Source organism: Zingiber officinale, chromosome 4B (assembly GCF_018446385.1).
Source record: "Zingiber officinale cultivar Zhangliang chromosome 4B, Zo_v1.1, whole genome shotgun sequence".
Taxonomy (NCBI): domain Eukaryota; kingdom Viridiplantae; phylum Streptophyta; class Magnoliopsida; order Zingiberales; family Zingiberaceae; genus Zingiber; species Zingiber officinale.
The window spans coordinates 125,596,156-125,612,047 of record NC_055993.1 but is presented as its reverse complement, the minus strand read 5'-3'; the positions used below and the strand labels follow the sequence as shown (position 1 = coordinate 125,612,047).

The following is a 15,892-nucleotide window of genomic DNA, read 5'->3' as shown; positions in this document are numbered from 1 at the left end:
CATCGCGGCTGATTTGAGCCCCGAGAAGAAAGTCAAGTTAGTTGCTTGCTTATAACAGAATCATGATGTATTTGGATGGGCAATCCACGAGCTCCCAAGCGTTTCTCCAGTAATAATGCAACATGAGTTGCACGTTCGATCGGTCGCTCGACCAGTAAAATAAAAGAAAAAGAAAAAATCAGATCATCCGAGCAGAGATAGAAAACTACTCAAGGCAAGATATATTTGAAAAATATAGTTCTCGATCTAGCTTGTCAACATGATACTGATATTCAAATCAGAAAATAAGTGATGGATCGGTATCGATTTTAGAAATATGAATAAAACCTGGCTAAAAGATTATTATTCTGCGACACATTGATTAGACGATACATTTTATAGTCAAATGCGAGTTAATATTGTATACTGAACGTATACCTGACTTTCTCTTGTCAAAGAAATGAGCATGATCGTTCTACTTCACAATTGTCTCACTTTTTGACCAATTTTAGAAATATAAAAGATTCGAGATTTAAACTGAGTAAATGGAGCACCTTTTAAGTTACGAAATTCAAAAGTACCTAATTTTTAAATCTCTAAACCACTTATTTTTCATTTTACCCACTCCCGCCAATCATTTAATATGATATTTCATTTTAACTCTCCCACCAATCATGTTATATTTCAAAAATTAATACCATAGTGTAAAATTAGATGCAGAAATACGAAACAGATGCAGAAATCTGAAAATTAGATGTCTTTTAAGAATTTCACAATTTTAAACGCCCTTTGGACAATTGCCGTTAAAACTTTTATGCAATCAAACACATTAACAATTGATAGAAATGGTGTCCAGCATTCAAAGAGTTTTTTTTTTTATTTTGTTTGTTTGTTTAGATGTACAAGAATAAAACACAGTCAAGAAGATATACATGATACTGCTTCATAACAGTTTCAACTCAGACGAGGGGAATGAACAAATCTAAATACTTCACGGTTCGACATCTGAGCGAGTTGGAAAATCCAGACCTTGAAGTGCCGGAATCTTTTCAAGATCTTCTGCAGAGAATAATGGGAGAAACCAGAACAACTTCTTCGCCCCAAAAACCTAATTTAGAGAGTAAACAATGAGATAACGTAGAAGGAATAGATGTGCTATGTTTTATGATCTCACCTGTTCAAAGTTATTCCTCTTTCCGATATCATACTTCCATGCGACTGCTTTCTTCTTCTCATAAACCTAAAATATGGAGCACACTTGAGAACTAGACATGTTTGCATGAATGCAATTGCTATCGTTAACAACTTTATGGGTTCAAGAAACTAAAATGGAGTCTCGAAAGCAGAGGAAAAAAATACCTCTATCGTTGTGGTGTTGCTCAAAACAAGAGATGTGTGCATGACGACAAAACAGAGAAGGCTCAGTGCAAAAGCTAGATTAAGGACTGAAATAGCCCAACAAATATTGACACATCAGTTGAAAACTTTACATGGAAACAATGAATAACCAGAACTGCACTCTGGATAGAGTAGTTAGATGTTACCAAATGCAAGAAACGTAACAGCAAGATTCCCAGGTGAACTAGAGTGTCTCCTTGCATCGCCGAAAAAATTAATAAAACTTGGAAGCAAGACAAAGGTGTCCAATACCGTCTCGAGGAATGTATAAAGCTGAGATAAAAAGGGATAAAAAATCTCATAGGAAATCATAAATTTAGGAGTCTATTTCAAGGGCATGACACTGGAAATAATTTATAGCACAGGCAAAAATGAGTAAACATTAGCAACAGAGACAGATTTTGCCAAATTTAGAGAATTTTTATGAACCATAAAAAAAAAGCACGCTAAAGCTAGTGCTTGGTGTTATGATCTACAACAATTCGTTGGTCAAGGAAAGGTTTCATATAAAGTTCATGAGAAACAGTTAGCAAACTAATAGACCATTTGAATCATGATTGGGATCAGCCACCCAAATTATTTGAGATGAAAAATTGATTAACTAATCAAGTGAAGTGCAATAGATGCATGCACAGCAAGTTGGTAACATCCAGGAGTATTATTGTGCTTGCCAAACAGCTACAGCTGAAGAAAATTTTTCACAGCTAAATTCATTTCTTATTAGCTTGCATTTGTCAGTTGACTTCAAAAAAGCACTAATTGCCAACGGCGTAAATGAACAGGATGTGTTCCTTTTGCACTTGTACAATATTATTTTAAGTATTTATAATTGGTGGATAACAAAAAATCATGCATTTAGAGCAACTTAGCCATACAAAATATCCCAAAGAGTAACAAAACCTCAGTATATTTAAAAAAACAAGGCATACCAAGAACAGAAGAAAGAATTTGTAATTGTGAGCCCCTACGCAATTAACAACCCATACACAATGATGATCCATCTTAAGCACGCACCTTTGACCTACAAGAGCAGATGACAAATAAAGAAATGATAATTGAAGTCATTTTACAGGTCAATTAAGATTTCTCAAAGAAAAATAATACTAAGATAAACCAACATTTAGCCTATAAGCAAAAAAAAAACATATATATAATGACAATAAGAAAGGACTAACATACAAACAGAACAGTGATGACAACGAGGAGGTTTGCCATTTTGACAACGAGCACAATAGTTGATATTAGGTCTTCTTTCAAATCCTTCTAAAGAGGAAGATGCAGAAGCCCTGGTTTCAGGAGCAACAAAATCTGCAAGCATTGCAGAAGCAGTTCTTTCAGGAGACTCTTCATCGAGAAAAGGCCTCCAATTAGCAGGGACAGCACCAGGATCACGAAAAACTACCATAAAATAACTCCATATTAACAATGCAAGCTGCAGAAGAAAACATAGTCTTGAAGTATTTGTAAAGATATCTGAACTATCTCTTACTTTTACTTTAGATGAAAATCAGTAACTTGAAGTAAATAGGATTCAATAAAAGCCAAATACATTGAGCTAATTTAAATTATACTAAAACAGTAGTTAACAAAAATAATTAATCTTGGTAGTGTTAGAGGTAAAAAAAACTGCTTTATAGAATGATACTCAAGGCATAACATAAGGAAAATGTTAACCCTCAAATGATTTTTTAGTTGCAAAATATATATTAGAGACTCGTCACAAGAGCCACAATGTGGGTAACTGCACTTATGATGCAACCACATGAGGCTTGTGGAGAGGAAAGCACATTTTCATACTAATGATTCCTCCTATGTTCTCTTTGTTTACACCCTAATGGTGAACAAGGAGAATAAGATTAACACACATAATTTCCAATATATGAAGTCAAATAGTAAATAATTGTGGCCCATGTTACTCAGACTTGGATAGTACCATCCAACGGGGGAATAGATCCAAATATTGGACATGTGATTTCAAAATGGAGACACACGATTTAGCATAAGAGGGTCCAAATCATAGTCATGGATATGTGGGCATTACATATTAATATTCACAATCACCTATGTAAGAGTTAATTTTTGGTTATATAGTCAAATTAATATTAAACCAAGTTCTTCTACTGATTTTTCGTTAATTGGACTTAATTTGACTTTAAACAGAGGACATGGATTCTAAATATGTAGGGTTAGGCATGAATTGTTTTGGACTCAAGCTGGATTCAATTTGGGCACATGGGGGCCAAATAGACTGTTTTCTTGCTGAACCAAACTAGAACCAGTTCAGTAAGAAAAAGGGTTAGCTTCATGTATTATCTCAGGTGCCACATCTCTCAATCTTTTTTTCCCCCCGCAATCTCTCCCCCTTGCAACGGTAAAGTTGTTGTCATGTGACCAAAAGGTCACGGGTTCAAATCTTGGAAACAGGCTCTTGCAAAAAGCAGGATAAGGTTGCATACAATGGATCCTTCCCCGGGACCCCGCATGGCGGGAGCTTCGTGCACCGGACTGTCTTTTTTTTTTTTTTAATCTCTCCCCCTTGCAAACTTTCTCCTCTTCTCAGCATTCTGCCCTGAACCATCCACTTTTGTCAATATATGCAATGTATAATTCCATAACATAAATTATATGTCAATCTATGATATAAACAATTCATATGCATTTTTGGAAGGATGTGAACACTTATAAGGACATGTAGTTGAAACATTTGGTGAAGCCAATTGATATCAACATGTTAATTATGTAATATGCCAATATCCAGTAGATTGCTGCCATGCACACTTACAAAGGTCTAATATTAACTTAATGGGTATTATATGACTTGATATATTATTACCTTTGTTATATTTTATCCCTTTGCATTCTTCTAATTAATTTCGGACAGAATTAGTTTTCGAAAGTATATCCGCAAGGTTTTTACATCTTAAATAACTTTCCTGCATTATTTTCTCTAGCTCTCCGCATTTCACTCTCCTTTTATCTAGGCTGGTGTAAGACTCACACATTGAAAATCCATGAGCATAATGATGATAGCAACAAATTGTTATTGAGGTGTACAGACATAAACTTAATAGCCTTCCAAGCTTAAGGTTTGAATTCCTATTTGCTGAAAAAGAGAAGTTCAACCAAGAAAAATACATGTAAAAAGGTGAATAAGAGAACAACAAAAACTAGACCGTCATACTCATAACTCTTATCCACATTGTCCAGTCAACATATGCCACCAACCTCCCACTATGTTTTTTCTAATTGTTTTACAAAGTTATTTACTAGAAGATATTGAAATAGATAGATGTGGACTCTAGAGTCTTGCAATGTAGCGAGTATCAATTACTAAGTAGAAATAATTTAACTAGATTTAATTATTGTGATTAGCTAAAATCATGATATTTATAGGATACTGTTTAGTTTTGATACAATTCTACAACAAACAATTGTTACATTTCTCCATCCTCATTTAATATTGTGATAACAATGATTATTGTGCTCATCTGAGGTTCTACTGAATTATTTCTGAACAAGTTCAAGTCAAAGAAATATACAATTGACTCTAATTCAATAACAATGTAAAATTGTTATAATGATTCAGAATTTAACCAGAATTAACGACTAACAAAATGAAACATGCTATTCATGTTATAGCATTTGCTTACTTGATATAAAAAATATCTTCATTCATAATACATTAAAACATCTTTCTTTTTTCTAGATAGAATCCTTACACAATACCCTTCCAACAAATAGTCCTTAGGATAATTTCACAATCTATTTCATATTTGTCTTTTCTATGAAAGATATTTAGTCATAACATCAGTTAGTTGTAATAAATTTAAATATCTTTTATAATCAAAATTTGACAAGTTATTTGAACTTCAATTTTATCCGTTGATAATATAAATATTATTACAAATTAATATCTTTGTGGATCATTGACTAGATGGTTAGAACTCCTCAACTCCAGTCTCCAACTTTCTAGGGACCTGCACGACACCTTATAGTTCAATATCAAAGGGTTAGGAGAAAATAAATCTTGCTTCCTATAACTAACCCCTGTTAAGAGGTAGAAGACACCTTGACAAGTAAAGCACAAGGCGAAGTATCAATCTGTTCCAATATATGTATAAATTTGCCTTGGAGAGTAGGAACTGGGTTGGTTATTGATCAGTAGAGGAAACGTGTCAGTAAGAGGGAGTAAGGTAGGCTAATGAGCTTTCATGAATAATTACTACGAATTACACCCTCGCGTGCGTAGCATGCTTTGATTGTAAGTTAGCTTTTGCCCTTTTACGAATGTAGACATGTTCAAAGTAGACATGTAGAAGGGAGTAAGAAATGAGGAGAAAATGAAGCTCTACCTCTTAATTACATCCAGCTAAGCGAGACTTATGGAGCATGCTTAATATCAAGAGATCCCAACTAAGTGATTTAACATTTTGGATTTGATTGAACTCCCTCTTGGGCTGTGCCAGATTATTTATTAACGGAGGAAAGGTGTCAGTGCGAGGGATGAGTAAGATAAGGTAATGAGCCTTCATGAATAAGTACTACGAATTTCACCCTAGCGTACGAAAGTAAGCTATAGAGATTTCACGAATAGCATCTATTTCTCACTAGGGTTCCAAAAATCGGATCTTTAGCGGGCCTTCTAATAAAGAAACCTCTGAAAAATGCTGTATACTAAAGGTCCAGCTCTTCCTTTAGGCAGCTGTCAATCTGAAAAAACAACCTACTAGGTAGGGCAACTGAGCAAGAGCTTACTATTCCAGATCCATCAATTTTGATCACGGGAGAATGAGATGACTGCATGTTTATTCTAAATGGAAGGACACGGGCAAAAGGATCAGAAGAGCTAGAGCGGAGTACCAGCAGGTGAAAGATGACGATGATGGCGGAGGCGAGAAGTGGGAGGGGGAAGCTGTGGAACAGGCGCGGGCCCCAGGCGACGACGACGACGGCGTAGTAGGAGAGGGCGACGATGGCAAGAAATAGGAGGACCATGAAGGAGCCAAGCACCCGAAGGGCGGAGCAGAGGCGGAAAGGGTTGATGACGACGCAGGCGCAGTCCATGCGGGAGAATCGCCGGCTCGCCGCCGATCCCGAGGAGTAGAAGAGGAGCCTCCTCTTGCTGCTTCGCAGAGGGAAGAGCCGCCTCCAGATCTCGGCAGCCAGCTTAGCTACTTCCTCTCCCACGCCGCCTTGACGGCTGCCCACGCGACGGCGGAGGAGAGACAAGAAAGGGTAGAAAGGTCGTTAAGGTAATAATAGTAAATAAAAATAGCGTTAATTAATTGAAATAACTAAAAGTAGCTTAAAATTTGTCAAAAAATTCACGTTTTTTAAATTCATTGCATTTCACCGCAATGCTTTTTTTTTTATTAATTTCTAATTAATGAAAAAAAAATACCATATATTTCCTACCAACAATTATTATATTTATCTAAAGAATGAATCAAAAAGTCAATCCGGAGGAAAGAAACACGCACACACATCAGAATTGGATCTGTCAAAGTAGTCAACCAAATCAACACAGAACCAAGCACATCTCCTAAGTCATTTCATATTTACTTGCTGTAACCCAACTACGGTTATAGCAGTTCCTACGACTCCTACTGAGTGATGGTCACCGAACGAAACTATGAGAGGAAAAGAAGACATTCTCTACATGATTTTAGAAAATTTCAATGTTATCATGTCCAATTTTCTCTTTTTTCTTCATAATCTACGAGCTCTGCGGATCTCTTAGTGGACTTGCCCAGTTGAAACACACGTTTTCTGCGAATTTTCTTCACTCCTTTCCTAAACCTCAATCTGCCCATCACTCGTTCCACATCCCCGTACACAAATCTGCACTTGCACTCCTCTTTTGTGCCATCGAACTCGGGGTCAGCATGTGAGATTTTTGCAGAGACGAACTCAAACTGTTCAGCATTTTCATTCTTTTTGTCAAAGCTGCCGAAACTATCTTCACTTGTACCCAGTGATTGACTAGCATCTAACAAGAATTTCCCGATGCCCACTCTATCGATATCATAGCCGTCCATGGTTATCTCGCAGGTGCTCAATGTAGGTGTTTCTGAAGTAGTATAAGATTTTGCTTCATCCTTATCACTTGGAGATTCAGAGCATAAATTGTGTTCCCTGGCCATGAACAATGCCTCTTTTCTATTGCGCAATGTCTTCAGGATCAGTGTTCGAAGGAAGTTCATAACTTGGACTGCATGTATCAGTGCAGTTAAGGGGTCAGCCATCTGAAAAAAAGAAATGGAACCTTGCTTATTTGTGATTCACTCTGCATAAAGATTACTTAGCAAGAAATTCAACAACTAACCTTCGTCATGTTTGGTGCAAAAACCATTGCGATGTTTCGAGCATTCATCTTGTTGTAGTCTTCATGCTCCACAACATCTGCCATCAAATTGATAACCCAATCGAGTAGTGCTGCTTCGGTTGGTGGCAGCATCCTTAAGAGTTCAGTGCATGCTTCTTCAGTATTACAGTGCATAACCTGATCTGGTGTTAGAGCGTCGAGCACTCCTTTTGGTAATTCTCTGAACCAGGCCTGCACCAACATATGATATTAACCACTAATAATTACTAAATATGTTGGTTCTCCAAAGCAAAAAGAGATTCTGGTATTCTATTACTTTAGATAAATGATAGTCCTGCCTTGAACAAGGAATATTCCCCCATCTAATTTGGTGTGGGACACCTCGTGGTAAAGACCAAAAGAAAAAAATGATAGGCCTGTTTAAAATATAATTATCAGACTAGATGCAGAAGATGTGTTATTGATTTTAATTCTCAAAAGAGAAATTTCTGCTTGGTTGTTCCAAGAGAACAAAGATGCTGCATTTTTATGTGTACAAATGTATCCACATCGATAAATGATCTCATCAATCAATCGATATCAAATTGAAAATATCTTAATCAACAACTCAAAAGAGGTTGGACGGTGATACCTTTATCAACCCTGCTAGGCAATGCAAATCAATCCCATGTGGAACGGTACCTCCATTCAGTTGCTCTCTGACAAGAAGTTCTTGGTCATTCTCAGCATTGATTCGAAAAATACCTTCAACCTTCAAGAAAATAAGAAATACTAATCATAAACACATGAAAATATATCATAGTTGATATACTACAAGGAAAAACCTGTAGACCTCCTTCAGAGTACAAGTGTCTTTGCATCAAGAGGAGAATTGTTGGCATGCTATTCCCTCTATCATCGTAACAGCATTGCATGGATTCAACAGAAACCCCAAATACGCTAACACTACGGGAAAAAGAAACCTCTTGAGATTATTTTGTTGGGTTGCAGTCTTTATGGCTAAAACCAAATATAAATGATGATCGTTCAATATGGAAAAGACAAGAATCAATTAAACTTCTACTTTCCGATGCTAAAAACCATGAATTAATTGAATAAAAGGAATTCTCTCAATAGATGATATAAACATCAACAGTCATTGAACTGTCTCATCCATTTCTTCCAGTAAACACAAATATCACTGTTGTTAAGCCAATTTAAATGGTCCATTACACCTACTTTCCAATTATTTATTTTTGAAGATTAAATAGTTTTCAAATTAATATTGACAAGCAAAGATTTACAAGGTTCGCTAATCCATGTCCAACACTGCACAAGAAAATTGGATCTGGTCATCTTTGACAGAACAATAATGACTATAATAATCATTGACCAACCCTCAATTTGAGAACTGGCACACCAGATGTACAAGAATAAGGGAAAGACACATTGAGAGGAACATCGATCAAGCTATTATGTTGATCTCCAAGATCATCAAGTGGCAAATGGGTTCACCAGTCTAGATTGATAGTGGTGACAAAGTAGAATGGAATGATAGTAAAAGATAATGTTTGGATTGTGGGTTTAGGAATGAGGGAATGAAATGATAGTAAAAGATAGTGTTTAGATTGTGGGTTTGGGAATGACAATTTGGGAATGATTTCTAGATTTATAAGAATCAACCAAACTCATATAATTAGGTGGGTTTCATTCTCATTTCCATTCCACCTTACTATCAAACTCATACTCGTAGTCATTCCCATCATTTAACCAAACGTCACATAAGAGAGGTATATCCAAAGATAACCATCAGTGGCTGAGATGAGCAACCAATAATCCAAATCTAACTTTGTCCATGAGAGTTGGCTCAAATCCAACATCTTTAGATGTCACTTGAAACCTAAGACAACATTCAAGTCCAATATTTTTTACAGACTAGTGGGATACTATGCATAAGTCATGTATTTGATTTGTGAATTTTGCCACATTTATCACTCACAAATAAAGCCAAGGCATTCTAGTCTCCTAGATGAGTATATTGAGTCAACTTGATTCTTTATCTTATCTAGATGCAAACGAGATTGACTAAGTTAAAAGAAGCAAGGAACAATTCAAAGGACATTTAAGGTTCAGAGATATTTTGCCACAATTATCACACACAAATAAGGCCAAGGCATTCTAATCTCCTAGATGAGTATATTGAGTCAACTTGATTCTCTATCTTATTTAGATGTGAATGAGATTGACCAAGGTTAAAAGAAGCAAGGAACAATTCAAAGGACATTTAAGGTTCAAAGATACTTTGTCAAAGGTAACAACCACAACCCCCCTACTGTTCCTACCACTTTGAGACCATTAAGTTGGGTGTCAAAGCACAAACCTGTTGGGCTCACTGCTGACATTCATAACTTCAATCAACCAGAATTCATTTAGTATAATGTTACAATGTTAAATAGACATCATGAGAATGACACATGGTTTGCAATTTCATTAATCATTTGGTAGACCAGACAAAGTTATGCTCAAGAGTGAAACACAAATACACAATGCTTTTGCAAACTCTGAGTGGGTAAAGTGGAGTTTGCTAACTCAGAGTTAAGCCAAAGTTTGAAAAGGTAAGGAAACTCTATTGACAATAATCAAGTTTCTCCTTCTTTAAAAATAAAAATTAGGGATCATAAAAATGTTGCGTATAGTTCTAGGAGTTACTCAAGGAAATATATAGGAGATCATGGTGGATATTTAATCAGCATTTTTTTGTTTGAAACGAAGAATTCAGCCAATTCAGCCAGCAGTAGGAATATGGACCATTAAAAGCCTTCAAGGTCAGAGAAAAGGGAGAGACATGGATTAGAGTCCAGAAATGCAAAACGTACCTAGAAAGAAATGAAGATTCTAGTATATCTAAGGCGACTTGGCAATAACAGATAACCCCCCTTAAAACTGGAAATTTCATTTACAGTGAAGCAATGCATTCACCATATACTCTCTTTAAACACGAACGATTTATTTGAACCCCTGTACTATCTATTGTTACTTCCACAGTTGTTTGGGACGTTTACAGATAAGCCTAATGTAACCTGCAAGAATCGTCCTCATGTACTGACGAAATAAATGATTCATTTTTTTTTTTTTGACAATTATATGACCATAAAACGTCAGGCCCGGAGAAAATCGCACTTCGACCTTCAAAATGAATGTAACATTTGTGTAATGTAACAAGCAAATATCAAATGCAAGGTAATGCCACCGCCTAATCTTGAAAAATTACCACTCCAAAATACATTTTAATACCTAAACAAGAACAATTAGAGGCAAAGCATAAACAATAAGCAAGACAAATTGCAGCAGAGATGACAGACCTGGCGCTGGGAGCCGTTGGGGGGACCTCCGGTTCCAGCTCGATGGGCAGGCCGAGATATCCGCCGAAGCGGTCGAAGGTCACGTGCGCTACGTGTCGCACGTCGGTGGGCCACCCGATCTCCACGGCGGAACAGGCTGCCGTGCGACGTCCCGAGACACCGCCGCCGCCCTCGTCGGCGCCGACGCTGCAGATCACCAAGGACTTCCTCAGCGCTGCCACCAGCGCGGCCGTAGCCGAGGAATGGTGATGGTGTTGGTGTTGAGTTTCCCCCTTCTCCCGGTCCGATCCCGGCAGGATTAGGGGCGAAGAGATCGGGAATTCCTCCTCTTCCTCCTCGTCGTCCTCTTCTTCTTCGCAGAGGGAACGGGAGGTATGCGACGGAGCCAAGTCGCCATGGTAGACGAGGGAGAAACGAGCCATGGCCTCAATGGAGGGAAGTGAAAAGGAACAAGAAATGGTGGTGTGATGTGAGAGTTGGCCGAGTGGAGCACAGGTGGTGAGATGTTATTGATTTATTTATTAAGCAGACAATTTCAATTCAATCCCCCAAATATCACCTATTTTTATCAAAATGCTTCATCTACAACTTTATGAAGGGTGGAAAAATAAATTTATAAATTATATAGATATTTTAAGAAGAGAGACGAAGTTTATGTTGTCCAAGGGAATATTTCCTTTATTTATTTGAAATAATAAGAAAGAGAGATAAATGGGGAGTGGCATTGTCTCGTGAAGGAAAAACGACAACTGAATTTGGCAGTGGGGCCCTGCCACTGCGTTTCGTCTAAGAACCGAACTTCAACCAGTACGATCTGATCTTTAACGATTTAGTTGAACCATTCCATTCGCACACAAACCACTTGACTTCTCTGACTGTGATCCAAAATAAATAAACCGATTAAACCAAACCGGTTCGAGTTGAAACTTTGTTTACCACTTTAGTTTAAATTGAGACAATCGGTTTTATTTTGAAAAAAAAAAAAAAAAAAAACAATGAGTTGGTGGATAAGAGGTTCTGAGTTGATGCGATTTTGACGTGGATCGAATCGAATGAGATGGGCCACCACTTCTTTAGTTTCGTTAAGTCCTAATTAATTGTGTTGTTTTCTTAAACAATTGGCATCTTCTCGCCATCATCAGCTGACCCGAAGTACAAATAAAATGAGGATTTTAAAAACACTTTACAGATTCAAAGCTTCCACGTGCCGCCCCTGAACTTTTAAATTTAAAGCATCTTACTCCTAATAAATTTTAAATTTTAGGAGACATTTTTATATATGGAATTTTCTTTTTAATCATGTTTTATCTGAAATCTTATTGGATGTTCAGGTGGTCCAGCATTGGCTCGGCCCCACGGTTCAGGCCACTTATTTATGGACTATCCGTGGAGTCACGTGAAGGTTTTGAATATGAGCATGTCATGCACGTGCTCATAATGGTGACATTCAAAGCGGATGCATAGCTATCCATCGAAGAAATTTATGAGGGTATCCAATAATCCAGTTCTTTAGTTCGATTAATTTTAGAGATGAATAATCTTTTCCTGTTTTACTCCGAGTAAATTCAGAAACACGATCGACTCCTCACCCAGCAGCATCAGTAATTAGAGTACCATAAACGTACGATAGATCTTGCAAGAAAACCGAATCCTCATGGATTAATCGTTGTGACATGTGTCTTTGACCGTTGCAATGTTTGTTAGGAGGTTAATATTTTATTTGTAGATATCATTCATCCCAGGGATTTAGTATTTAGTAGGTGTTTGATTGATAGATTTGGAAATGAGGAAATAGAATAATAGTAAAAGATGATGTTTAGATTATAGGTTTGAGAATGATAATTTGGGAATGATTTCTAAATTTATGGGAATCAACCAAACTCGTATAACTAGGTGGGTTTCATTTTCATTCTCATTCTCATTACACCTTACTATCAAACTCATACTCATAGTCATTCCCATCATTTAACCAAACGTTGTCGTATTGTCAATCCCGCGACTAAATACAAATAGACAAACTAGATATTGAACATACCCTTATATGGATGGTCATTTTCCATAACAAAATTTGATCTTTTATCTTATACTGCAAATCTTGTCACATGATTACTGACTCGGCTCCCAGGCTTATTTGTAGTCTTTCATTAGTGAATATTATTATACTCAGCTCCCAGGCTTATTTGTAGTCTTTCATTGGTGAATATTATTATAGAGTGATGAAATAATTGTACGATTAAGCTATTATTGTTACTAGGACGACTATGAAGGTAATAATCTATTGGCGAGTAACTCATATTTGGATGAAAATCAATGTGATGAATGTCATGCAAGAAAAATCTATTAAAATTTTTCGTAATAAAATTCTGTTACGATTTTATATAACATAATTCTATTATAATTTTTCATAACAGAATTCTATTACGATTTTTTATAATAAAATTTTATTACGATTTTACCAGATCTGGGGTTTATGCACTATGTATAGGGATCATTGTAAACTTATTGTACAACAACAATTACAAGAATTATTGGATGTGATTCTCTTGTTTAGAGAGAATTCTAATAAAGTTTTGATCATTTTTGTGTAGTAGGCACATCGCCAAACCACGATAACTCTTCTTCTTCTCCTTCCTCGTATTTGCTCTCCTTTTGTGCGTCTTTATCTTGTTACCCCCTTCTTTGCGTAACAATTTGTATCAGAGCTACAGGTTTTAGCGAATTTCTTCAACACATTGGGGACAACTTCTACGAAGTTTGATATGGTGAAGTTTGACGAAACTAAAAACTTCAAATTATGACAAAGAAGAGTCAAGGACTTGTTGGTGCAACAAGACATGCATAGTGAAAATGCTAAGAGAAAGGAAACTAGAAAGCATAGAGAGACTAGATTGGGAAGAACTTCAAGCGAAGATAGTGGTAACAATAAGGCTTTGTCTTATGGATGATGTGATGTATCATGTCATAGATGAGCAGTCATCAGTGGCAGTTTGGAAAAAGCTAGAAAATCTGTATATGTCAAAGTCATTGACAAACAAGGTATATCTTAAGTAGAATTTTTCGGGCTGAAGATAACAGAAGGAACCGATCTGAACCAACACATCAACATATTCAACTAGTTTTTGAGTGATCTGAAGCTAGTTGATGTGAAGATTGAAGACGAAGACAAGGCGCTGATGTTGTTGAATTCTCTATCTTTATCTCCTACATACGAAAATTTGGTTACTACTTTGATGTAGGGTCAAGAAACTCTCAAAATAGAGGAGATCACAAGTGCATTGCTAAGTTTTCACCAAAAGAAGAAACACAGGCGATGAAGTTTCTCAGAGAGAAGGACTTGTGGTAAATAGCAACCAAGAGCATGGTAGGAGCAAATCTAAATATGGATCTGGCAACAACAACAAGTCTCGTTCTAAGTCGAGAAGGAAGAAGGTGACCACATGCTATAAATATAGAGACAAAGGTCATATCAAGAGAGATTGTCCATGAATAAAGAAATATGTTGCAAAGAACAAAGATAGTTCGGTAAAGTCTGCTAACATAGTTGAAGAGGAAAATTCAGAGAGCTATGATGGAGATATGCTATCAATTATGTCGAGTTTGGAGCAGCTGACGGATGCATGATTTTAGACTCTGCATGATCATATTACATGACTCCAACAAGGATTGGTTTGACACTTATATGGCAGTGGATTCTGGTTCAGTGTTGATGGAAAATGATGCGACATGTAAAGTTATTGGCATAGGGAACATCGAAATCAAGATGTTTGATAGTGTAATCAGACCCCTATGTGATGTAACATATCAGAGCTAAAGAAGAACTTGATCTCGCTATGCATACTAGATGGTAATGGTTGCAATTACAAATCAGTGAGTGGGTGATAAAGGTTAGCAAGGGATCTCTGACGGTAATGAAAGGATAAAAATTAGCAAAAAATATTTATAAGTTGATAGGGACTATAGTTGTAGGTCGAGTCGCCTCGGTGGAGTCTGAATTAGACAGTACAATCTTGTGGCATATGTGACTAGGGCATATAGGTGAACGTGGGATGCTATAACTTTACAAGAGAGATTTATTGAAGGGTATCAAGACATGCAAGCTTGAATTCTGCAAATTCTGTGTTCTTGGGAAACAGAGCAAAGTGTAATTTAAGATGACAACAAACAAGACGGAGGGGATTCTGGATTACATACATACGGATCTCTAGGGACCAGCAATGTAGCATCACAAGGAGGACACTTGTATTTTGTTAGTTTTACTGATGATTACTCAAGAAAGATAGGTATACTTTATGCGTCACAAATCAGAAACTTTTACAAAGTTTAAATTTAGAAAACTAAATCAAACCGAAAGAAAGATCAAATGTCTTAGGTCAGACAATAAGACTGAGTATACAAATTCAAAGTTTCAGGAATTTTATAAGCAGCATGGGATAATAAGGTATTTCTCAGTTCGCAGGACACCTCAACAGAACGGGGTAGTAGAAAGGTTGAACAGGATAATCATTGAGAAGGTAAAATGTCTCAGGCTGAATACAGGGCTAGCAAAGAATTTCTGAGCGAAAGCAGTTAACATGACATGTTATCTCATTAATAGATCATCAAGGATAGCACTAGAAGGCAAAGTATTAGAGGAAATATAGACAGAAAATATAGTAGATTACTCTCATCTTCGAGTTTTTGGATATCCAACCTATATGCACATATCTAGTGAGGAAAGATTAAAATTGGATACAAAGTCAAAGCAGTGCATTTTTCTGGGATATCATAAAGGAGTTAAAGGCTTCAAGCTTTGGGATTCTAAGGTAAACAAGATGGTGATCAGCAAAGATGTGGTGTTTGACGAAAAAGC

The 15,892-nt window shown here is 36.7% G+C and overlaps 2 protein-coding genes across 2 annotated transcripts; both read right to left on the bottom strand.

The window, feature by feature from the left end:
* Positions 1-815: 815 nt before the first annotated feature.
* Positions 816-6,633, bottom strand: LOC121976493 (probable protein S-acyltransferase 12). The gene is made up of 7 exons (XM_042528673.1): positions 6,238-6,633; positions 2,557-2,809; positions 2,307-2,398; positions 1,524-1,650; positions 1,339-1,424; positions 1,154-1,219; positions 816-1,087 (listed from the first exon to the last, which is right to left on the bottom strand). Exons 1-7 carry the CDS (start codon positions 6,439-6,441, stop codon positions 971-973), a joined length of 945 nt encoding a protein of 314 aa, XP_042384607.1. The 5' UTR covers positions 6,442-6,633; the 3' UTR covers positions 816-970.
* A 209-nt stretch (positions 6,634-6,842) lies between these two features.
* LOC121976492 (rho GTPase-activating protein 5-like) lies at positions 6,843-11,528 on the bottom strand. Its single transcript, XM_042528672.1, has 5 exons — positions 11,044-11,528; positions 8,527-8,647; positions 8,334-8,453; positions 7,703-7,933; positions 6,843-7,622 (listed from the first exon to the last, which is right to left on the bottom strand). Exons 1-5 carry the CDS (start codon positions 11,463-11,465, stop codon positions 7,062-7,064), a joined length of 1,455 nt encoding a protein of 484 aa, XP_042384606.1. The 5' UTR covers positions 11,466-11,528; the 3' UTR covers positions 6,843-7,061.
* Between the last annotated feature and the right edge of the window lie 4,364 nt (positions 11,529-15,892).